At 33.7% G+C, this 26,956-nt stretch overlaps 1 protein-coding gene across 4 annotated transcripts in view; it reads left to right on the top strand.

Annotated features, from left to right (window-relative positions):
• The window catches only part of LOC118187951 (uncharacterized), a 254,275-nt gene that overhangs the window by 189,432 nt on the left and 37,887 nt on the right, over positions 1 to 26,956 (top strand). For all 4 annotated transcript variants that reach the window (XM_035358275.2, XM_035358268.2, XM_035358283.2 and 1 more), the window contains one exon: positions 9,656 to 9,719. In XM_035358275.2, the coding sequence (XP_035214166.1) occupies positions 9,656 to 9,719 (64 nt within the window). The remainder of the gene's footprint in view (positions 1 to 9,655; positions 9,720 to 26,956) is intronic.

Here is a 26,956-nt window from a genome sequence, read left to right as displayed (position 1 = left end):
TCTGCTTAATTTGAATTTTTTTGTGTTTTCTTACTTTCCTTTGCGTGTTTTATTCCAGCAGCTGTACGTTGAAAATGCTTCCTGCTTGTATTTTTTGAGTTCCTTTTGTTTGTTTACATTAATCGTTTTTGTTACTCGGGACTCAGGGCCTAGTTTTCCGGTACTTAAAATTTTGTAATTCTTACTTAATATATTTAATTCTATTCGATGGAGCATAGCTGGGTAGCTGGAATCGGCACAGCTCACTTGTGACCATAGGGCAAATTTCTTTTGCAAGGAGAGTCAGGCTGCGCCCTTAGTCTACCCTAATTAGTAGTAATAATAATTTTAAATAGTTGTTTTGTTAGAAAATAAAGCTAATTTACTACAGAAATATTATTAGCAAAACAAAAGTCTGTACTTTTAAAATAACATGCAGTATATTTTCCTAGGTTGCAAATAACAGAATATATCGATTATATTATAAGAGTATTATATCAATATTTTGTTAATTTTATAAAAATTACTTAGGATATCTCTTCTCATTCTAAAACAAAATGGCAACATAATGTGTTTTTGCAAAAAAGGAAACGTTAAATGTGAGGGGTCGTGGCCTATCAAAACGTGAGGGGTATAGTAAGGCGGAATATGTCTGTCCAGGGAGACCCTAGGGATGTACTTAAATACTCTTCGTCCTGTGGCGCTTCTATTCCACTCGTCTTGCCATTTAATCATAAGTTGAGACATAGTTTGTTGCTTGAAAAAGACACCGGTTTAAACAACCGTCGAGATGAATTTTAAGTCATCTCGACGGTTGTTTAAAAATTGTGTTTGCAGACGACTTACTATTAATTTTCCAAGGAAGGATTTTGAATAATATTCTTTTGAGAGCACAAGAAGTTCTAGATTTTGTCTCCAGTTGAGCGATTTCTCATAAACTCACTTTCAATCCTTCAAAAAGTAAAGCTACGCTTGTTCCCTGTACGTTTGATGAACAAAATTCATCTCGTTAAATTTTAAAGTGTCTCAGTTTTTATCTGGTCACGGTAAATTTGCAAGTTATCTGTTTCGTTTTAATCTACGATCAAACAATTTATGTGAATGTTCAAAAAGAGTTCCTCAGGATGTGGAACATTTGATTTTCTCGTGCCCTACATTTGATGGCCCTAGATTATGCTTACAGAACGATTTGAAAATGTTCGGAGTGACTTGGCCAGTGAACTTATCTGTTTTCGTGAAGTCCAGACTGCTGTTCTCTGTTTTTGTTCGCTTTATTTATGCATGTAATTTTTAATGTTTATTTATACATGTAACCTTAATGTTCTAGTTAACTTACTTCTGTAAGCCCCGTGTTGTACATATGTGGTGCACGGGGAGTCTGTATGTTCTCAAAGAAAAAAAAATATTGCTACAAAATAAGTCATCAAAACCGTTGTCATCTTGAGAATATCTTGCCAAACTACCGAGATATTCATTTACTCAATATTAAATTGACTTTACCCTGTATTCTTTTTTTTTTCTTGGCTTAGCTTTTGTCCTAAGATATTTCGCGTTACATTACACAGAAAAATACAATTTCACATATAACTGCACTAAAATCATCTACCTATATATACAAAATACATAACATTATCAATGTTACAAAATTGAAAGTATGATACATGGTTGACCTGTTTATGAAACAAAACTTACTTCATTTTGCTCAAATTTAGTTTTATACTCGGACAGCTGTATTATGGCATTTCATATCTTCCTAAATGTTATATTTCAATGAATAATTTGTTACCATGGAATTATCCTTCGTTAAAGTGTTTTCTTTCGGAAGTTAATCTTTCATATTTACATTCTGCATTATTTTCTATAAGTTTTCCATTTACAATTCCTCGGATGATTTAATTTTACTCTCCACTTTCCACGTACAAAACATAGATCTTCAGATGAATAAAAATCTGTAAATTCTTTCAAAGGCCAATCTTTCTTTACGGATCTCATGAGCTCATATAACATATATCTAGAAAAAATGACTATTAAGTTTCTCTCTAATCTCATCTAAAACAAAACATCTTCAACCCTGTACAGGACGGCATTCACAAAATTCATGTCTACTATATCTACAAAATAGATATTTATAGAACGCGTGACAGGTTCTGAGAACATACTGAAGGTCCGTAATGAATTAAAATTCGCCACTGCTTGGAACAATCCTGGGCGACTAATCACTTTAAACTAAACAGAAATTTCTTTTCAGAAAACCTGTGCAAAATTTATATTTGATAGATGTATTGCTGCTAAATTGTGCAGTGGGATTGAAAATTTTAGTGACATTAAAGCCAACATTATTTTATTCACATCGTAAGCTAGGAATAGAACTGGGACTATCTGGTTAAAACATAATTAGTTAATAGTGTAACCTTTTTGAAATATCTTGTATAAATAAATTTTCATTTTGACTCGTAGCTGTATATAAGCAAACACTGTTTGTTCTTCCATAAATGTCACCATCAATCACAAGCTCTTATGCGACCAAGCAACCTTAACCATTACAGTAGATGCCGCTTAATGTAAACAAGGTTAATGTTACTCGGATTTTGTTATCGAATTTCCGAAGTCCCGACTATTTGTATTAAAAAAAAAATAGAAAATGCATCGCTTATTGTGATTAACAATTCGATTAATATGATCAAAATATTATTTTTTAAACTGAAACAAAGGTCGCCAAATGAGGGATAAAGTTTCCAAAGATCAAAATTAATTATAAACATTGATAACTCTCAGAAAAATGTCGCCAAGTAAGGATTAAAAGACCAAGCATCTTGTTTTCCACTTTAGTCAACCATATACAATTAGACGAAAAAGCAACCTTACTTTGGCTTTGAGGATGATGAGACACAGGTCATTCTTCTTCAAAAGCAAAAACAAATGTCTGCAGACATTTTTTTTTTTTTTGATCGAAAAAAAGAATTCCTTTAAAACGTTTACGCTAAACTAGGGTTGCTTTAATGCCTGTTTTTCAAAATTTGCATTTATATATTCTTATCTAGTGAATGAAAGGTGCCCTCCGAATATTAATATTAGGGTTATAGCGTCGATCAAATTATTTACAGAAATGTAACGAACGGGTCATAAATGAACTACTGCGTTAAAATATTATTAACAGTTCATAAATATATTTTTTCAATTTCCTAATAAAAATCCTGTAAAATTACTTATTCATATGTTTCTTGTTTATTTATATTAAATTAGTTCAATTCAATTATTGTTTTAAAGGTTATTTTTTCTCAACGTCCAATGTTAGCATTCGCTTATTTTTATCAAAATAGCTGTGGACAAAAGTAATCACATTAAGCAGCGCCTACTGTAATAATTATTCCTTCAAATAATATGCTACATTAATGATTTATACTTTGCTATCTAAAAACGATTTTCTGCTTGAATAACACTCATGAAAATTTCCTGAAATTCCCCGCAGTTAAAACACTTTAGCATCTGTGAGATGATACTGAACATGATTTAAACCCTATTCCATTGAGTAACTACCAGAGACACTAATGTTTCATAACCTAATCTTTCAGAAATTTCAAATTCAGCCACTGGCATCAACTCTCGCTCATCATCATCGCCATCATTCCCGTGAGGCAAATGCGAAGTATCCTTCAGAAAATCACATCTCCGAATGTAATATTTTCACCCAACGAAATTAAGCTTTGCTTCTAATATTATTCCACTGACGTGACGCGTCACCGATGAGCCATTACCCGTCATATGCATAATTGCTGTGGATGCTTCCTGCTCGTGACGTCATCAGCGCCCAGTTATCTGCAAGTCCAATGAGGACGAACCCCAACAACGGAAAGCAAATGTTGGGAATTTCTTTTATCGGAAAAGTATTGTCACTTCGTTCTTGGTGCGCTGTATCTTTCCAAAATATTAGTATAGAATATAAAGCTACAAAGTCGTCTAACAAATTAACTCAGCATTGATAATCGATGTTATTATATTTTTCATAAAACTTACCTTAATGTTTACGGTCTTACTTTACCATTTTCCTAGTAATTACACAATATATGCTGACATTATAATGAAATCTATGTGTTAGTGTCTTAATTTGTATTTCATGGTTAATAATATAAAACAAATATTTGAAGTCCTGTCAGAAATAAGAATATCGGCGCAGCAGACCTACACCTATCAAGACTCGGGACTGAAGTCTACCTGGGACGCCCTTTTAATTGGAATCATCACCATACAAATTGTCAATAAAAATATATAATTAACATTTATTCAATTAAAATTACATAGTTAAAATAATTAGAAAAACGAAAAAAATTAGGATTCAAGAAATAACAACTTAACATCCAGCAGACAAATATATATTTAAAAAAACTTAATAATCTGCCATTTCTGATGATTTAAAAAATGTTATTAACTTTTCTGCCAATAAAAAAAGTTAAAACTGCTTTCCGTGCGCATTTCTGAAAATGTGTTATAGCTGCATCAAAATTACTGTTTTTAACTACAGCATTTTCGATGGAAAGAACTGCACATCATTAACTCTTACTTGGCACAATGTTGATTGAAGATAGCTTGTAATCAACTTCAGCTTGAAATAACTGTTGAAACACACACTGTCAAAAAAGTCTTTAGTGCCAAATATAAGCTAAATACATTACCGGAAAGCAATTTCACAATACACTTTAAAATTTTCAATGCAGACCACTTTTTAGCTTGGTCCTTTTTTATATTTCTGTATATATATGTATATGTACCTAAACTTAAAACTTAAAACTTACCGGAGGACCCTCTGATTAGAGGCCCGGAGCAGTGTCACCCCCCTCTTCGGTACGCCTTTGCATTCGCAAGTTCATTGGAAATTTTCAACATTAGTTATTTGCAATATCCATATAATATACTGAGGAAAATGGTTAAAAAATTCATTCTAGTAATTTTGAAAAGTAGTAGGCCCAACTTAATGTGATCATATCTGGATACCATTAACCGCATAATAGCATTAACCACATAAGAATGAGAATAAGGACGAGGAAAAAATATCCTTCAAAGCAGCAATTGAACTTAACTAATTTAATATAAATACAATAAGAAATATATAAATAGGTATTTTCACAGAAATGTTATTAGAAAATCAAAAAATTGTTTATAATCTGCTCATTACATTTCTGGAAATCATTTCATCGATGCTACAACCGTAATCTGAACATTTGGATTCCTCATTCGCTAGAGGGGAATTTATGAACGTAAAATTTAAAAATAGGCAAAAAAGCAACCTTGTAAAGACCTTATCTTGGTCTAATCAATTATTTTTAGTTCAAGAAACTTTCCTTTCTCTTCTAATTTCAATTTCCTGTAAGAATGTAAATTTAATGACGTATATGCAAATATAAGTGAGTTCGGAAACAATATTTAAACTGCAGTTTTAAGATTTCGCTGTACGAGAGTTTAATTCTGAATTTATGCTGCGTGGTTGATTTAGTAACCTTGCAGTTGAATAGTTGGTGTGAGCTACTTTCTTTAGATTATATTGATACTCTAGGCTCGGCTTTGCTGTGTGCAGCTGATTTAGCGATCTAGGTCAAGTAGGGGCCAGTCGAATAGCTAATCTTTATTGTAATTGTACATAATATTTTCTGCTCACATTGCTTAACCACAAGTGGTGGTTAAATTGTGAACACCGACTTAATGCGTTTTTGTTCAATTTAGTTAAAATAAAAAGGTTATAAAACCTTCTTCTGTAGTCATCTGTCCTTTCAAGACCTAGCGAGAATTCGCTACCTTGTCCTTCAGTAGGGTCTACCAGTTTATGATTCCGAAACACACTAGAAGACGCTACAACTTTAATGAGGCATAAATGTCTTAAAAGTGTTTTTTTAGCCTAAAAGGGCAATTTGCCCAGAAAGGCTATTAATTTCGTTTTGGCATTTTGCGATAATTCATTATAAACCGCGAATCACTTTTAAAATTGTCGCCAACAAATATTAGAGCCCTGTATTATATTTAAAGAAATTAAGTAATGAAGAATCTGGATAAATGTATGTATGTTTCTCGCATTGTGATAAAACAACGGTACCTAGAGCCATCCAATTTTGAATAATGAACATCTCCAACCGAAAATGGGCATCTGGAAACCCAAATTTGGAATTTGTTTTATTATCTATTTCATATTTTGTAAAGCATTTATGAGCTTTTGATTAAGAAATTCAACCATTACAAAGCGAGTAATGGCAACACTGTACGGAAAAAAAAATTATCTCCAGCGCACGAGACCTGTATCGGAAATTCTAAAAATATGCTCTTTTAAATATTTTGTGATATTGGTGGTGGATTGAATTTTATGGTTTAAGTACGAAGAACATGATATTTAATAAGTACACAAAACATTAAAAAAGCATCTCTTTGGGCGTAATATAAAATCTAAAAGCTTTCAGTTTTTTTTTTTCTTTGAGAGGGGGGAGGGGGAATCAGGTACACTAAGACATTGGGGGTACACTCAGACCCTCCTGACCACGAAGTGGCCTCATCGTCAATCTTGCAGATTAACAGGTATCAGTATCAGGTATCATCCTGTATCAGTCTGCAGATGTTTTTGACATAGCAGAGTGTAAATACGTAAAATCATATATTATTTGAAGGAATAATTAGTGCATCAGGCGCCGCTTAATGTAGTCACATTTGTCCACTGTTATTTTTATAGCATGAAGTGAACGATAATATTAAACGATTAGAAAAAATATCATTAAGTGAACGATGATATTAAACGATTAGAAAAAATATCATTTAAAACAAGAATGGAATTGAACTAATTTAATATAAATACAACAAGAAACAGATAAATAAGTAATTTTATAGGATTTTTATTTAAAAAATGCAAAATATGTTTATGAACCATTCATAATGTCTTCAATAGTTCATTTAAAAGCTGCTCATTACATTCTTGGGAATTATTCGACCGATGTTATAACTGTAATCTTAATACTTGGAAGGCATCAATCATTCTCTAGAAGAGAATATGCAAATGTAAAATTTAAAATTAGGCAAAAAACATAACCTCAAATCGGCGTACATCTTTTCAGGGGAATTGTTTCCTCCTTCCTAATAGAAACTTGTATTAGATCATCCTCAACATCAATAGCAACCTTAGTTCGAAGCCAAACTAAGGCTGCTTCCTTTTTTTTTTTTCAGAGGAGGGTGTATAATTTTAAATGGTCCATTAAAATCGTAAACAAGCTATTTATCTGGCGCTATAGTCCTTAATTCGGCAGTATTTTCATGACTCTTGGCAAGTTTTATAATCTATATTTACTTTATTTGACAACTTGATGATAACATTAACCATGATCACATACATCTGCTTTATAATTTTTGGAGTATTTATAGACAACGTTTTCAGTCTGTGTCGTCAATATTAAAGTCATGGTAATAAAATATAACCGATTCAAATTATTTTAACTTAGCTACCGTAACTCTTTGCAAGCTTGAAAATTATGAAATAAATTCATATCATGTTGTTCAATAGATTTTTCACATTTATAACTGTACGACTTAAATAAAATGTCTTTTCAGCGCATTGCTTATCAGATAATTTCATAACTGAGTTTTTTTCTCGCCGTTCCAACTGTATATCATAAGATATGAAAAGTTAAAACTTTTAAGAAAAATTCTACGCTATAGTGATAAACTGTTAAATGTAAAAAATAGAAGCTCATATCAGGAAGATTTTATAAACAATAGACGATTTATTTAACAAAACGAAAACAAAGCAGTGATGGAACAACATACAACTGTATTTAACATAAACTTCAACCGTTATATTAATTATCTTCTTCAGATATTATGACCATAACAACATTTTTTAAAAAAATAATAGACTATTTACGTAAGAAAAGACCAGTTGTGAAACTATTTAAAATTGTACAGACAATTTCTTTACATTCTTCAATTCTTTTCTCTATTTGTATTTCTGTAATATATATATATATCTGGTCGTCCTGATATATATCTGGTCGTCCTGATATATCTGGTCGTCCTGAAAGTTCATGCGGGTTTTCCTATAGGAGGCCTTTAACTTCTAATTATTTTGTTACTGTTGATAAGAAGCGACTCTGATCGAAGAATTTTAAATAAGATCTTTTCTGCTCACGCTGAATAATTCCAGCATAGATCAAAAGACTGGAAAGCCCAAAAGTTCATGCTTACCATTTATGGTCTTTTAATATTAAATAAGGAAAAGATGTTAATCAGACTGCTTGTAACATAGGTGCTATATGCGTTCAAAATGCTATTTCTGATGACACAGTTCGATAAGACCTATTAAAAGAAGCTATCGATGATACTCTACGTTGTATAGTTCAGAAACTATCCGACAGACTAATATCTGAAGTATATGATCATTTGAAGAGGAATGGGTATGTAAGCCACTAAGATTTGTGAGTTCCCATACTTCAACAGAGAAGAATATGCATGCTCGAGTTTCGACATGTAATTCTTTGCTGAAAAAATAAAGAAGCTCCTTTTTTGAAATTCTTCACTACTTGAGATGAGAAATGGATACTTTACAATAATGTTACAAGAAAACTATCATGGGGGGGGATGAATCAAAAGAACCTCTTATAATGACACTGAAATGGAAGCTGCATGTGCCAAAAGTAATGCTTAGTGTATTGTAGGACCACAAAGGATTTGTATGCTATGAATTTTTGCCACCAAATAGGCAATAAATTCTGAAAAATACTACTCTCAGACGACAATTTTAAAAGCAGAAATCAAAGCGAAGCGCCCAGAACTGATTTATCTTGGAGGCGTTTTCTTCCGTCATGTCCGCTCGGCCCCACATATCGATGAATGTCAGACCAAAAACTTGTTGAATATGCCTAAGATGTTTTCATTTTCCATATTCACCACGCCTTATCCCCTTGGATTTTCACCTCCTTCAGATTACTTCAAAATTCTCTGAACGACGGGGAGATCACTTCTTTGGAGACAGTCCAACAGCACCTTGATAACACCTTTGCAAATAAATCTAGTGATTTTTTTTAAAAAGGAATTTTCCAGCTGCAAAACGTCATAGAACAAAATGTTGCTTATGTGCTTTATGTGCTTCAAAGAAATTTTCATATATTTTTATATTGCTTCAATTGTAATTATCATAAAAAGACCGCAGAACTTTCCGGATGGCCGAATATATAGAACTGGTCGAGGTTATTGTTTAGAAATTTATTTATCACATTGCTTTTATTCACTGAATGGTTTTTCTGATTTCTTATTCGAGGATTCGTATAACGTTCATTTTTAAAGTTATTTTTGCTTCGGTTTCACGTCGGAGCAGTTTTTATCTTCATGATTATTTACATTAAAAAGTTTTTTTTTAATTTTTCTTTGTTGAAATTTTAAGGAACATTAAAAAATTCACAATTATATACACATAATTCAGAAACGTGGCTGTGTTGAAAATTTTCCAGTTGCTCCTTGAAAAAATTCAACGAATTTTCGACAATTTTAATTTTTTAATTTTAATTTTATTACGTTATGTAACAGTAACCATTTTTTTCGATTTTAATGAAAGTATTCCCCAATGGACGGTTGGCATCTAATTTTAGATTTAATTATAATTTCTTGATTATATATATGTAAGAAAGCAACAGAATAATTTTTGCTTTCTTTGCAGCCTAGCCTGAGGCCACAGCCCCTCGGTGACGTAAATGCAAGATGGACAGCATGGAGGCGCTCAGGTAACTGTTAGAATCTACTATTGTTGTCAGTGAATAGCTAAATTAAGAATGAAATGTTTATATTTTCCTTTGAAAATTTACGAAAAGCAAAAGAAATGTTTAGCTTTTAATTTTCGTAGAATTGTTTTAACATAAAAGTGCTTGATGTTTGGGCACCTAATAAAAAACGTAGGTGTTCAATGTTTCAATAAACACCAAACACCAAAAATATTAAATATTGCAGAATCATTAGGGTATACAGGTGTATTAGTGTGTAATAGTGTAATTATACGCTTTCAAAACACACTGTTTAAAAGAGCATGTTTCTAAACTGCATTTGCTGAGGCGCGTGGGAGAAAAATTCACTATATCGTTGCATGGATATTTTGCCCTCGGTGAAACAAAAGATATCCATCACTGACAATATTATTTATTTAAATACGATGTAGTATATTGTACCAAAATTCTAAATAAAATCGTAATGATGTTTATTGAGAAAATGAAATTCGCAAAAATATAGAGACCTGGAAAACTTAATAATCACGCTGTTATTGTGGTCTCCAACAAGCCATTACGGAAGTCTATCTCTTTAAGTACGTAAAAACCAAAAATTTAAGTACCTTTAATATTTTGTTTGATTAACAATTACGTCTTTTATCTGCTGAAAAACTATCGTTAACATTATGTTCTTATTTTTGATCTATAACCGTTTAGAAAAGTCTCACAACAAAATTTTTAGGGTGTTGGTTATGCATTTGCGTTGCTTACGAGTTCCATTTATAGCTTATTTCAAATACTTATTTTATAACAACTAATTTTAGTTTTGATTTTTAGAACGGGGAGCAACAAATTACTTCATCTCTAAGTTTCTGTATATTCGATATAAAATCTAATAACATGGATTTTTTATACTTTCAAGCAACCGTGTTTTTAATTTAGAGCTAGTTACTCGTCTAATTTCATGTAAATTCACTTGCACATAAATTTTGTGGCAAATATTTGGATAATTAAAATTAAAAACATTTTTAATTGTATAGCTACGTTCTTTAAATCTTAAGTATTGTCATGAAAATATTACATTAGCAATGCCACAAAATATTTTCAGAAATAATATAATTCATTCTTTTCCATGAATATTCTAGTATTCCAATGGTTTTTCGTGCATCATACTTAGTTTCAATAACTGGTTACTGTTTAGTCAACCATACTGAAAATTAGTATTAAAGATCTGAGTGATGAAATAGAAATCTACATTTGAGGTCGCATTGAAACGCTCAGTTAATCTTCTGCCGTGCGAATCTTGGTGCTAAATATACATAAACAAAACTTCTGTTTATTCAGTTATGATCCCTTAAGCACATCTCACGTGTCTTCCCTCATAATGAATGTTTGCAAATTCACATTTCGTGCTGCTAGGGAACAACGTTTAGCATCAAGTTACCTTGGAAGGAAGTATTTCTAGTGCATTAAGTACCTTGGAAGGAAGTACTTCTGGTTCATAAATTTAAAGTGATGCAAAGAGACCAATCTTTCAATCCTTTTAATGTCTTTCGATACATAATATTGCCGCCCTGTTCGATATAGTGGTTAGCGACGCTGGCTGCCTTACCTATGGGTCCGACTTCGAATCCTCGAGAAGGCATGGTTGTTTGTAAATGTATAGTGTATGTGCAGCATGGAAATACTTAAAATACTGGTGAAAAAGAAAGTCCTCTCGAGTGGTTTATTTTAGGAGAAGAGAAGTGTGACACTCTGAGAGTGTGTTCCGAGGTGTTCTACATCTCAACTGGGGTACAGCTGCACATTTGGTGTTATGAGACCAATGGTTAAATTCTGGTGTCCTGCATACTTATACCTGTATCTGTACATAATATTTAGAAAAGTGGTTTTTACGTCTGTGATTTTCATAGAAGAATAAAATTTGTGTTTTCTGACGAGCTCTTATGCAGCCGTTTACTTACCCTTATCAAACCTCTCACATTATCGAAATTGTGTTTTTATTTGTGAGTATTATATAAACGTCTGTATCTCTCTAGAAATATTATTAAAATATAATTCATGATATAAAATCAGTAGTATATGTCAGAACTTAATAGCTTTTATTGGCATGAATTATATTATGAATTCTCAAAACTTTGTACCTCCAGAAGTGCACAGAGTTCAGCTGAATTGAACTTTTAGTTAAAAGGCTGTACTGCATTCAGCCAAGAGACTTTGTAAGGATTTTCTTCAGAATTTTGGACAATTTCGCTATTGATTAGTTATCAAATTTTGAATTATATCACACTATGTTAGTTAAACATAATATGTAAAATTACGAAGAACTTTTCGGGTAGTAACATTAAAAGTGAAATGCTGGTCATCCAAATCGAATCTGCGATAGTGAACTCATAAAAATAGAATAAGAAATGAATAATAAGAATTCAGTAGAAAAATAAGACTATAAGAAAATGCGACTCGTCCCCCTCCCCTTTTCTTGTTTGTTTTCTTTTGCTCTTCACTTTTCTGATGTTATACGGAAATAGTCTTTCTTTTTTCCTCCTCTTCCCTTGGTCGAAGAACGTCAGTCAAAGATTAAATTTCCTGAAAATATTCAGGTTGTTTAATTACCTGAATAAAGTTTACCAATTTACCACCACAGAGCTTGAAAAACGTCACAAGTCGAAAGGACAGTCTAGATCACGTATTCGCAACCAGGAGGGAATTTCCTAGTTTCGGGGGAGGGGCGAGAATGCAGTCAACCTTTTATTTAGCTGTTCAGTATTTAGTTTAGTATGTGATTGTAAAAAAAATATTTTTTTATTCTAGTTTATGTATTTTTCAACATTTTCTGTACTTTTTCTTGTTTACTTCATAAAATATGTTTAAAAATAATCTAAATCTAAATAAATGTACATGTATTTTCCAAGTTTTGCAAAGAAGGGGAATAAACTTATAACTGAACTGAAAGGGGTGTGGGACAAAAAAGGCTGAGAACCCCTGGTCTAGATGGTTGAAACACCTTCTTAAGTTAGCTGATTTCTTAGGTTCTTTTATTCTTCTACTTGATTTAGTAATTAAAAGAATAATTGGATACTGGCTAATGTGTTTATAATAATTTCCCGTTGCGATGTAACCGAAGAAAGGCAGAAAGGATTTTAAAATTAAATTTTATATCGCATCATGTTGTTGTTGTGGCTTAACTCATTGTCTGATCTAAGAGTGGTAGATCAGACAATGAGTTATTGGTATGGGCCTTGTGCGCCATGTTGGTGACAGACGACATGTTGGTGACAGCTTCCGCTCTCAATTTTGATGGAGAACATCTCGGGGGACGGTCCAAGAGTCTACAGCCAAACCATCTGAGAAAACGTTCGGCTCGCCATGTATTTTGAGTGACCCCCATGCCCCACAGACTATATACACTTAAAAATATGTATGCCGTTTCGGGGTTCGAACCTGAGCCCAATGAGAGAGAGCAACCAAGAGCCCTAACCACTGCAATGATCAGGACGACATATTGCATCATGGTTTTGTTCAAAGTCATCAAAAATATTTCCTTCGTAAAACTTCTGAATGCGTTTTAAACAAATTAAAATTATTCCAAAAGAACTTTCTGCTGTAATATCTCTTTCATTTAGATAGCTGGGCCAACAAACAAAGCTCTAAAAATATACTAGTGATTACTCTTATCTTCTAACTATTATTCGTGAGCATAAATTATACATGTTGGGATATGTTCTTTTATACAGAATTTCAACTATTTCAAATAATTTGTGAAGAAAGAAATTAGGCTGGAAGGAATAAGTTAATGAAAAGCTCAAAACGCTAATGTTCTGTTCCATGACAGTTATTCCGTTCTTATTGTACTGCAGTCTTTAATACCATTTTCAGCAACTGCATTTTTGAGAAATTAATATTTCCGTTTTGTACCACTAATATTTTTTTTTATTTTCAGTCATTTGCTCCGCATTCTGAAATAACTAAGAAATTATCAGCGAATTATAAACACTTTTAATGCAAACATAATCCAATTTGCTGTTAACCGTATACTCATATAATATCATATGTCAGTAATTTTAATGTCTTAATTTATTAGAACAGTATTCATTGTTTGACAAATGCTCTTTCAAAAATTATTTTTCAAATTTACAAGGTCGTAGAAATAAATAAAGACTTAATTGAGTTTTCTATGGAGATATTAAATTTACTAAAATAACAAGTAAACAAATGTAGAAAGCACACAGCACTGAGAGCAAATCGGTTAAGTTTTGCTTTCAATAAAAAGACCATAAAGCAATGATAAATGCTTTATATTATTTTACCGACGTGATGGTAACAATATCATCTTTATTCAAGGCCCACCAGCGGCCGAGCGGTAAAGGCGCTGAACACTGGTAGTTCGGTCTGAGGTTCGAATCCCGCGAACGGGCTGGCTGCATGGGCGTTTTCGTGGTTTTCCCCATGTGTAACGTGTATACGAGCCAGTTTCCCTTAGAAAGTCCTCCACGAAAGGCATCCCTCCCTTTAGGCAGATAGCCCTCGTGTGCTTTGCCATAATTAAATACACCAACACCATCTTTATTCAATGAATTCAACTTTATTATTTTATCGTTATTCACCTACGCAGATGAACATCATGAAACCACCACTTAATGTTTGTATGTAGTGCCATCTATCGATGAAGACAATTACTATGTCTTCTGGAAGTTTAAAACTTTCCAATTATCTTCTTAACTAACGATCAAAGTTGCCATACGCCATTAACAACTTTAAAAAAAACCTTTATTTATTAAAGTTGAAAAAATAATCCGTCACGTTTTTTTACATCATGAAACTTTTAAAATTAATTTTTTTTTAAATCTTCCCGGTTTTAAGCAACTACTTTTTATAGCTTAACAATTTTTTACGTTTTATGGCAACATTAATTCTCAATTGTATATATTGATTTACTTTAAAACATGTCTCGCTCCCTTTTCCTAACATATGCAGAAATTCCCGTACGCAAAATTGTTTGATTGATTGCGATATTTCTTCTTGTCGTAAGTTGAACATAAAACAGCCATTTAAGTTTTAGTTTTAAGATCGTATTTCTTTTAAATTTCATTATTAAGACATCACATGAGTCGTTTAATTCGGATTTTTACTTTATCAGTTTCTTTAGTGGGTTTCCGATTCTAAACCTTCCTAACGAATTCTAGCATTTATTAATTTCTTCTAAGTTATTTCCGATGAGTATGATTTAAACTTTTCTGTATTAGGAGTTAATTCCATATCGCAAAAAATTCATGAAGTCTGATTTATAAATGACAGATTATTAATCTGACTTTTCAATAACTAACTATTTTTTCTAGGCTTGTACTTCTAGTAATGTGTTGTATCTAAAATTGGTGTTACTTTGGTAGACGGTTGCACGGATTTTGGCAATCTTACTTTACCAAATAATTTAACTTTACTTTAGTATTTTATACTCGTAGTAAATGCATTTATTTACATTTGCCTGTCATCTTAAAAAAACAACGTTTTCAACAAAAATTAATCCATTATTTTTAACGATATTTATTTATTTATTTATTTATTTTCGAATACTTACTATGTGTAAAATACGTAAAAACAGCATTTTTCATAATGGTTGATGATTGAAAAAACCGTGCCAACAATTCCGCCAACTTAAATCGTCAAAAATCCGTGCAAGGAATTTCAGCTACAAATGTATATTTCAAATGCATAATTTTTCATGTTATAAAAAGAGCAGTATTTATTTCTTAACATTACATTATCATATTATTTTTATATATAATGTTATTTGCATTTACTTATGCAAATGTAAATTTCTTTAAATGTTTCCATTGTCTATCAAGCTATTAAGCATACATCTGTGTCTGTCTGAATATTAGAGTAAACAGGTTAAAATTATGCTCAATTTAAAGGGAAACAAAAGAGTTCTGTATTTTCTACCGAATGTTTTCTCATTGTTAGTGAGAGATGCTGTAAACTTATATTTTGCTTCCTTATTTGTAAAACCTCCTACTATGAAAACAGTAAACATTCAAAAATTTATATATTGTTATGAATTAAGTAGTTAGATAGCTACTTTTAGTAGAATTATAATTAAAATTGTTGTATTTCCCGTGCAATGCAGAGTAAGACGAATTTTAAGAGGCAGCAATGCCGGAAAAGTAAAAATACAGGAGCACTTGCATTTAACATTGAATAAATGGATATCCTTTAATTTGTATTGAAACTGAATAAATGTAATTGACCACTATGCTAGCAGTAACCGTAATTCCATCCTCTTACTCCTTTCCAGAAATCTCGAGAGGCAGAAATTACTAGAAATATCTTGCGACTGGTTGAAATCTATAAAAGGCCGGAGAGAGAGCATTTTAGTCAGTTAATTAATTATTGTTATTGTGAGTTGTAGTTCCGCGTGGACTGAGATAAATTGAACTAACTTTCTTTTTAAATGCGCTGCGCATTGCGTTCTATTTAAACGTTTTTAGTCGTTTGAGGTATAACTACTGATTATTACTGGGTGATATTGTGAACACTTGTGCGAATATCTCTGAGGAAAATCCCAGAGTTCTGATATATTTCTTTTGATAAGAATAAATTTTATTAACCTATTATCGGACATGTGCATTTAATCTATTATGAACCCGTACGCACGCAGTACTTTTTGGTGTCAGGAGTGGGATTGAATGCCAGTGACAAAAGCGATGGAGCAACAATTAAGGCAGCTGGTGCCAGCCTTTGCTGCGTTCAAAGTAGAGGTGAAATTTGGCCGAGGATTCGTTAAAGAAAAGACAGAAGCTGGTCAAGTATCTGTTAAAGTGGAAATGAAACTGTTCAAGAAAAGATGGAAGCTCGTCATGTAACTTTTAAAGAGAGATGAAAGCTGTTCAGGAATCCTTTAAAGAGGACATGAAAGCCGTTCAAGCAAGATGGAAGCTGGTCGCGAATCTGTTAAAGAGGAGATGAAAATTGTTGAAGCAAAGATTGAAGCAGATCAAGAGGAAATGGAAAGAGAATTTACCTGAAAATAGAAAAGAAATTTGAGGCTATGGAAGGCAGAATAGACGCCGTTGAAAATAAAGTTGGACATATCGAAAAAAGAGTTTCTTCTGTCAAAGAACAAAGAGAAGGAAGAGTTTTGTCCAACAACAAATCGAACAAGAAATTAATGACGGGGTTTCTGCGGTCGCCAAAGAAGTTGATACCTTAAAGAAATTCGTGGCGACAACAAAGAGCAATTCTGATGGTTTTAAATTTTTACCCATGCCTTCTCGTCCCTCTCTGAAGTTATCAACATATGATGAGAAGACCTCTTGGCAAACATATAAGACAATTTTCTATAATGGCAGAAGCGAATGGATGGGATACCAAAGGCTAGATTTATAAGCTTTATTCGGCGTGTTAGAGCTGCGCTTTGAGGAGAAATGTTTGAAAGACTACAGCAGGCTTCAATTAAAATCCCGTCAACGGAAACGCACGAAACACTCCAGGAGCTCGGCGCGGATGTTGAAAGACTCTCTCATCTCGCCTCTTCGGAGTACCGGACAGAAACAAGGGAAATCCTGTCGCTGCAATTCTTCATCGATGGTATCCAGGATCCTAAAATACAGAAAGCTCTACGAATGGCGGATGTTAAGGACTTAAAAAGTGTTCTGCTGTACGCCATGAAATTCGAGGCTGCCCAGCAAGCAACTCGTAGAGACCGAAACCCAATCAGAGCTGGGAAAATCCAAAAGACAGTGGATCAAATGGCTGCTCGCCTAGATGATTTAATCAGACAAGTCAGCGCCTTGAGAAAGAATATTAGTCACAAGAAATCGACTCTAAAGTGCTGGAAGTGTAATTCTGAAGGCCACATACGATTGGAACTGCAGAACACCCCAGGGCACGGATGTTAGGACCAATTGAAAGATAAACTCATCTGGACGCCGTTCTGCGTTACCCTCCAGACCGCGTCCGGTGATAAAATCGACATTGATGGAACATTAAACGTTAACATCACGTTTGGAAGGGCCGCCTACTATCACATGACCTTTGTGGCAGATATTACAGATCCTTGCATACTGGGATTGGACTTTTTAAAGAAATACAATTTTACCTTGTAGTTTAAAAATAACGAACTGCATTCTGTCTTTGAAAACGTAGCCCTATTCGGAATTATTGATGAATGACTGAAATCTGTCCACAAATCTTACCTCAAGACAATATCACAATACTAGTAAGAACAGAATTTTTATTTCCTCGATCCATAGCCGAAAACAGAAATTTTCGCTACAGCGCCATGAAATATGAAAAGAACTGTAACAGCTCAAAAGGAATACTAGTAGCCTAAGCACTCGTCGACCTATCAAGGACCGTTATCCCTGTGAGAGTTGCCAATGTAACTGACAAGACTAGAGTTATAAGAAAAGTGAAGCAGTTGCAGCATGTACTCCAGTGACCAGCGTAAACGATACAGTAACATCTTAGAATCCGTGTCTTCAGAAAGCATTACATCGGAGTTATTGCAGAATATACAGTTAAACGATAAAAAGAGGAATGCTGCCGAAAGTGTCTTTCAAAAACTTCAAGATGTTTTCTCCCGCTCATCTTCTGACGTGGGTCAAATCAGTTTGATACACCATAGAATCGATACCGGGGTTCAACCAACAATTACGCACCATCCAAGAAGTCTACCGATTGCTAAAGAGAAAAAGGTAGGAAACCTTCTAAAGGAAATAGAAGAAAGCGATGTCATCGACCCTTCAGCAAGTACATGGGCATCTCCCATAGTCTTGGTCAGAAAGAAAGACGGTCCAACTAGATTTTGCTTTGCCTATCGCCGGTTGAGCGAGGTTACGAAGAAAGACAGCTACCCTCTTCCTAGAATTGACGACATTCTGGACACTCTTTCTAGAAGCAAATAGCTTTCGACACTTGATTTAAAAAGTGGATATTGGTATACATCCTGATGACCGAGAAATATGGCATTTACTACCGGACAAGGACTTTGACAGTTCAAGGTGATGCCGTTTGGATTATGTAATGCGCCGGCAACATTTGAACGCCTCATGGAGACCGTTTTGAAACGTCTTTGCTGCAAAGCCTGTCTGAGATACCTGGATGATATCATTGTCGTCGGGAACGGTTTTGAAGAACATCTAGAAAATCTTAGAAAGGTGCTTCAAAAACTGAAAGAAACCAATCTAAAGTTAAGTATCGCTAAATGTAAATTATTCAGACAGGAAGTGACTTACTTCGGGCGTCTTCTCTGCGAAAGTTTTGTGCACAGATCAAAAAAACGTATAAGCAGTTAAAGACTAGAGAGGCCCCAAAAATGTTCATCCGCTAAGAAGGTTGTGGATCATTGCACCCGCTATAAGAGATTAATAGAAGGACTTTTCTTCTGTCGCAAGATCCTTTCACAAACTAACCAAACAAAAATTCTTGTCGACAAAGGAATGTGATGATGCATTTAACAACCTGAAGGAAGCTTTAACATCTTCTCCAATCCTGACATATCCACAGCTTGGCCAACCATTTATTCTCGACACGGATGCGAGCAATGAAAGTGTCGGTGCTGTTTTGTTCCAAGAAATAAACGGCCAAGAACGTGTCGGGCCTACTGGAGAAAGTGCCTATCAAAGCTGGAGAGGAATTACTGTGTCACCAGGAAAGCGTTGCTCGCCAAAGCCGTATAATATTTCCTGCATTATCTCTTCGGCAGCAAATTCCTGCTCCGTACGTATCATGCGTCATTGACCTGGCTTTTAAATTTCAGGAATCCCGAAGGTCAAATAGCCAGCTGGATACAGAGACTCCAGGAATATGACATCACTATCCATCATCAGAAGGGATCATTACACGGAAACGCCGACTCCCTGTCTGGGAGACCTTGCCCAGAAAGCTGCTAATATTGTTCCCGAGTCAAAGCGAAATACGTTGTCATGGATTACTTCCCCAAGTGGCCTGAAGCGTATCCTATTCTTTATCAGGAGGTTGTCACAGTAGCAGAAGTAATGGGACAACATTAGATTTCCAGGTTCGGAGTACCTCTTCAATTGCATTGCGTTCAAGGAAGAAATTTTGCATGGGCTGTTATTAAAGAACTCTGCAAGCTACTCAGCATTGACAAAACTCAAACGAGAGCTTTCTTTAGATAGGCGACATGGTATAAAGGTTTAATCGAACAAATCCTTAATAACCTCCCGTTAGTGGTTTCCAGAAACCAATAGGACTGGGACAAGATTTACCTCTATTTTTACTGGTTTTGCGCAGTGCTGTCCCGGCTATTCCTCGTCTCCGACGCTGTTCGGTCGTGACCTTCGTCTGCCTTGTGATCTTTTGTTTGGACGCCCTCCGGATGCGCCTTCATCGCCTGCGGAGTACATCCAAGAACCCCAGGCACGGTTTGAAGTGATGCATAACTTTGCACGAGAGCGTGTCAACTTGGCGACGGAAACGATGAAGACCCATTACGACATGAAAGCTACAGGACATCGATTCAACGAAGGAGACAATGTATGGTTGTGGAATCCGATTCAACGGAAAGGACTCTGTCCTACACTACAGCACAGTCCTAAACAGGCTGAACAGCGTCCTAGTTTGGATCCGTAAGTCATCGCAATCGAAGCCTAAAGTACGTTCATTACGACATGCTAGCTCCTTACTATGGCCAGAGTACGTAGTGTATATAATGTAAATAATATAAGACTATGGTCCTTTTTGTTTCTAAATTTGAAAATTTATGCACTCATTTATTAATTTAGTATTTTATTGGTTTTATGTTACTTATTGCATTTATTGTTTATGTTGCTCATTATTGTATTGTAATGTTTATTATTTTATTGATGCCTGTTATAAATATTTCTTCCTGTTCAGGGATTGTACTGCCTGGAACGTGCAGTCCTTGGGAACAGAAATTACGTTGTTACGAATTGTTACGAATTTTGTTTGTTTAGGTAGATAATTTTAGTAGAATTACAATTGAAATTGTTGTACTTCCCCGTGCAACGCAGCGAGACAATTTTGGAGAAAAAGCTATGTCGGAAAGGTAAAAACATATGATCACGTGCATTTAACATTTAATAAATAGGTATCTCTTTAGTTTGTATTGAAATTGAATAAATGTAATTGACCACTATGTTAGCTGTAACGTAAATTCCATCCTTGTATTGCTATGCAGTAATCTCGAGAAGCAGAAATTATTAGAAATATCTCGCGAAATCTGTAAAAGACTGAAAAGAGGGCGTTTGAGTTATTTTTCTTAGTTATTGTTGTTGCGATATGTTGTATCGCGTGAACTGAGATAAATCTGTTACGCTTTCTCTCTATACGCGCTGTGCATTTGTAGAGGCATTAGGATTTTCTGGGAAGCAGTAGAGATGAAAAATGAGAAGTGCCCTCCCCGGGTCCCGAACCACGGACCTCTCGAATATAAGCCGGCCGTGTTGACCGTTACACCACGATGGCATACCGAAAGGAGGGGGAAAAGATCTTCTGTACTGCCCCTTTTAAGGAGCGACTGGGGATTAGGGGACTCAATCGCCAAATCCTTGTGGTGAAGAATGATCATCCACCAACTTTTAGTTCGGTTTCCACTGCAGAAACATTAGGTTATTTCGAAGCAGGCGACATGGAAAAGGAGCAATGCCCTCACCGAGACTCGAACCACCGACCTGTCGAATACGCACCGAGTGTGCTGGCCATTACACCACGAAGACATGCTGAGAAGGCGAGAGAAATACCTTATATGCCCCCCTTTTAAAGGGCGACTGGGAATAGAGGTCCCGATCGCCAAATTCTTGTGGTGGAGATCATCATCTACCACATTTTTATTTCGGCGACCACCGTAGAGACATTAAGAATTTTTTGGAAGCAGGAGAGATGAAATATTAACAATGTCCTCGCTGAGAATCTAACGTCGGACCTCTGGAATACGCGCCGAGCGTGCTGATCGATACACCGTGAATGCATGCCGAAAGGAGGGAGGAAGTACCTTATACATTGCGTTGTAATTAAAGTTTTCGTAGTTTGACGTATAACTACTGATTATTACTGCTTGGTACTCTGAACACTTGTACGAATATCTCTGAGAAAACTTCCAGAGTTCTGATATATTTCCTTTCATAAGAATAAGTTTTATTAGCCTATTATCGGACTCGAGCATTCGATCTATTACGAACTCGTACGCCCGCAACAATAATGTAAGCACAACTGTGCAAGGTGTATAACCAAACACGGATATAAGGTACAAGTCTATGAAAAAGTAACCCAAATAAGCTTTGTCACAGGTTGGAATTAGTCAATTAATGTATGGCAAGTACGGAAGTAGTTTTGACAGCTGCAGTAACGATCCGGAGCACTTGATTTTAGAAGGATTCTAAGACGACGACGATTGCCTTTTAAGGTGCAGAAACCAAGTTTTACAATAGTGATTCAAGTCATGTTGAAGCTACACTTTATAAGTGGTAATCAGCATTCTTCTGCTGCTCCACGTTTGACTTCTGCAAGACGCTAGAGAATGGGAACGTCAATTCAGCATTAGACACTAATTGCTCTGAATGGTTCCTGCAGTTAAAGCAAGAGTTAATACTCAACCTAAGTAGTTGTAAAAGTCACTATACAGCAAGTTCACTCGCAGAAGGTTTAATCTGAGAAAAAAGCGCCAACAAAAGCCTATTCTTTATTCTGAACAGTTCCAACAAAAGTCTATTCTTTGTTCTGAACAGATAACTGTTCAGAATAAAGAATAGGCTTTTGTTTTTATCCGTAAGTATTTTTTTCTCGATGCTACAAATGCACTTTTTCAAGAAAAGTGCTTAAAACAATATTAATCCATCTTGCTCCATTTTAGAAATAGTGTTTCACTATACTGTGTTATATACAAAGGAAACCTAATGAAACAGGCCATTTTTGATTAAAAAGTCAGCAAAATTAAGTATAACTATATTAAATAATACAGGGCTCAAAATTGTTACTTTTATATATTCCTGGCAATATCCACGTTCGTCACACGGGTAATAAAAGAAATCTCTTTTCATACAAAATTTAAAACTTTCAAAAAAAGTGCAAGTCACTGATATAAAAGTAAAAGGCCACTCAAGGAAGCAACGATATATGTGTGGTATGTTATAATGAGTACCTAATAGAATCTCTATGAAATACACTGTAAATTAAGTACAAGAAACCTCAACGTTGATTTATGTAGACTTTATTTTAGTAGAAGGGCTTTCAACTAATCAAACACGATCATATTCTTCAGCTGCAACTAACAAGTACTATAAATAGAGGCACAGACTGACGAAATTTCTGACACGTACCAGAACCATGACGCCCACTGTGATAAAGAGAAAATAATAAAATGAAATAAAGTAAATCGTGCCATCCAGAAAGGATGGAGGAGGAAGAGATAAATTAGAATTTTGAGTCATTCTCTATAATAAAGAAGTTATTATAAATAAAGAAAAATCCAAGGAAATTTTATTCAACAAGCGAGGAAAAAATTTTTAAATAAATCTGGCAAAAGCAAAACTGGTTTATAATCCAACGTATAAATATATATGTTAGTCTATTGGTTTACTAATAGATTTATTTATTTCCTTTTTTCGAACGTAAGACTCGTGTTCTCTGGTGAGAAGTTTTAAAGCTCAGCTTATTTGCCCAATGTGTAGCTCAAGCCACAGTAACAAGGATTGCTCTAAATTATTCAAGAATTCATATCAGTTAAAAGGTCTTTAAAAACAGAATTGTATATTTTATTGACAGGAGAAAAATTAAAGTTATATTTCTATGAAATACATGCAAATTTTCAATTGATAAAGACAAAGAAAGGAATGATGACTTTATGACTTTATTATTATTATTGATTTTAATAGAAGAGCTTGTTTTTAGACATTTTTAGACTTTTTAGACTACTTGGCCAACAAGCTGCAGCTCTTTTGTTGTGCATCACAGTGATTAAAATAATAAACATCAGTGCTTATGAAAATGTATATCGTTAGTCGTAATATCACTACAAAGTATCTATAAAATTCTAATCCAATGATAGATGCGTTAACAGCCCACGGTTAATGAATGCTATCACATGCAGAAACCACTTTTTAATGGCGTAATTTCAACTTAAAAATGCACTACTTAATTTGCTCATAATCCTTTTTTTACATCATTATTTTCTTTAGATCTGCATACATTTTGTTCTTAAAATATTTTATTTTTATAAATAAAATTTGCAGCATATCTCTTAGTAAATCTTGAGTAGTTTAACAAAGGATAATCTTTTTATTATTTATCCTTTCTTGTCCTGGAATATCCTCAGGGATTGGTGAACAATAGCAACATATGGTATTGACAAAAATTATTATATTTTTATTAGTTTTTTTTCATCTTGTCAGGAAAAAATATATAGTACTTTAAAATTTTACTTTGATAGTGTTTTTTAATGCATAAACATTTCGCTTTTTTGTTTCGACCATCTGACCTTTTGTAGACTTGAATTGATTGGCATATTAAAATTATGTTCATGGGCTCAGCAGAAAATCTATAAATGAAGCTAATTAATTTACAGTGTGATATAACCCTCATTCGAAGATTTGAACGTACGGATTCTATTAACGTTTTTGTTCGTACACATCAAAAATTAAATAAGCTCATCTACGGATTTTTGCACTAAGAATTAATCTATTCATTTAAAAACAGTTACATGTGAAAAGCTTTGGTTCACAGTTGAAAATTAATAAGAAGAGAACTCTTTTAACCAAAGAAAATTATAATCCGTGATGAAGATAAATTCCAGTTATTTCTGTCAAAGCTACAACCATCAGAATCGAAATATCATCAAATATCAAAGTTTTGTAGGAACTAAAAACGTTTACAATTATTTTACATCTAAACATATGTTATTTTTACTTCTGCGTCGAAAATGAACGAGAGAAAGGGTCTAAGTTGTCATAATTTATTCTCATTCCCTTGGAAAAGTTTCTGGAAAAACTTCGAAAATTTTCATAATTTATTTATTTTTAGTTTAAATTAAAGTACGTAATTAAATAATTAATTAAACATGTTAGAATTATTTGAAATAAATGTCAGTCTAAACATATAATGTTTTACTGTCGGTGCATTTTAATTACGAAGTATAGCCAACAAAAATTTCTTGCAGATAATGAACTTTAGATAGAAAATTTACATAAGTTTTAACTTTTTTCCTTTGCTATATTATTATTATTGTTTATGTATGCTTTGTAAAATTTAGAAGGCAAAATTTTAAATTTATTTTAACTAGTTTTTTTCTATAAATTAAAAATCTTGCATTTTTGTTTTTAAAGTAAGGAAATCTAGCATGTGAACTGTTTTCAGATCGTGTATTCGGCCCGGAAGCAGTTTGTGTTTCAGACCACTGCTTTAAACTAAATTAGAATGCAGTTTTGTTAAAAAATTGGTTCATTACAAAGCAATAATAAAGGGTAAGAAAGGAGGAAAGTTTCAATTATTTTCATTATTAAATAATAATAGTGAAAGATTAAATACTTTCTGTCAAGTTTCCTAGAAATTTGCTTAATAACAAAACGATTTCTTTTGCACTACATTATTGCTACTAAAAAGTTTATTTTTCTGTAATCTAAGAGTTGGTGTAAAGTTTCATTTAAAATACGGACTAAAGTGCATGTAGATTTACTAAAGACTTAATTTACTCTATAAGTCTACTACGGAAGATATCGATTTATATTTCCTAACTTCTTTTTGTTTCTATAAAGGTAAAAGCCCTTTAAGAATACGTAAAGGCTAAACGTAACTATCGAGTGATATTAAAAGACTAATTACCAAATTTTTATTCCCTCCATTTCTCAGTATTTATTTGCTTTTAGAATCCGGCCTGTATATCCTCTTCGATCATCACGGAGAACAAATTTGATTCATGACTAAGAACATAAGCCAAAGAGCAAGCCACAGTGTGATAGACCGCCAGTCCTCCTAAATTTAGGAAAGCTAAGTAACTTAAGCTACTAAGCTTAAGTTAGGAAGGCCACAGAAATAATGCTAATTTTTTTTTCGTATGAAAGTACTTAGAAATTCATTTCCTAATGTCACAAATTCCCTATTGTATTTTACAGAGATATTTTGAGGTAACAGAAAGATGTTCTAAGATGTCTTAAAAGGACTAAGCAGCAATCTGATCTGACCTGAAGCAGTCAGACCGAGAACTGGTTACTTCAGGTCTGGTCAGGTTGGATGACAGTGGACACCGAATATTTAACCAAAGGTTATGTAGGTATAGCCCAACTTTAGTAGTTATTTAGACCGCAACAAACTATGGCTCAACAAAGGACCCGCCGAATACCTTGAAAAATCTTTTGTGGCTAGTGCTTTTCGCATTTGCAGAAAACGCAGGACAGTTGGTGGCTTTCGCACTTACAACGATTTAGGACAGTTGCTGCTTTTCGTACTTACACAAATTTAGAGCAGCTAGTGCTTTTTGTACTTACATAAATTTAGAACAAGTGAGGACCTTCGCACCTATAAAAATTTACAATTAACAAATGTACGATAATTCATGTACACTTATAAATGTACGATAATTTGAACAAAATATTTATTTATTGCAAAATATTTGTACATAATATCCATCATTTATTAGTTCTAAGCAAGGATTTTAATGCAAAAAAAAAAGGTTTTATGTGAAATTTCTATATTGCAAAGTTCTTTGTAAAATGTACATTTCCCTCTTCCATGATAGCGCAACTATCTCACTTCACTGTTTTTAAAAATAAGTATCTTATTGGAAATTTATTTCTTTACTTAACTGAATTGGCACTTATGACCTTTTGTTCATTTCCTAATTTGAAATTCAGATTGAATTGTCGGTCCATAAAGAAATTCCTACCAGATGAAGCTAGGATAGAAGATGCTAAAGATAAATAATCTACTGGAAAAACATCTAAAGGGATTTTTCGTATTGGTAAATGTTCTAGAATGAGTGTGTAAATGTAGAAATTTTCCTACTTCCCGAAAGTAATATAAGCAAACTTCAAGCCAGATAATATCAATTCAAAATTTATATGTTTTTTTAACTAGTACGAAATCCCGGCTTAAAAACCTATCAGATAGTGAAACTAAAGCTCAAGAATATTAGCAATACATTATAATGTGTGAAAGTTTACAAATGCAATAAAATTTCTGTATTATAAATGCAACGTCTTCTTGGTGGGAGTGCTTTCTTTCTTTTACATAATTGAAAAATAAAAACATGTTGTATTCTTTGAACTACAGAATTTTAAAAAGTAGGTCTT

This window comes from Stegodyphus dumicola, chromosome 4, assembly GCF_044657685.1.
Source record: "Stegodyphus dumicola isolate Sdum_Otavi_A_Nest chromosome 4, ASM4465768v1".
In the NCBI taxonomy this organism is placed as follows: Eukaryota; Metazoa; Arthropoda; class Arachnida; order Araneae; family Eresidae; genus Stegodyphus; species Stegodyphus dumicola.
This window is presented reverse-complemented; position numbering and strand designations above follow the sequence as displayed.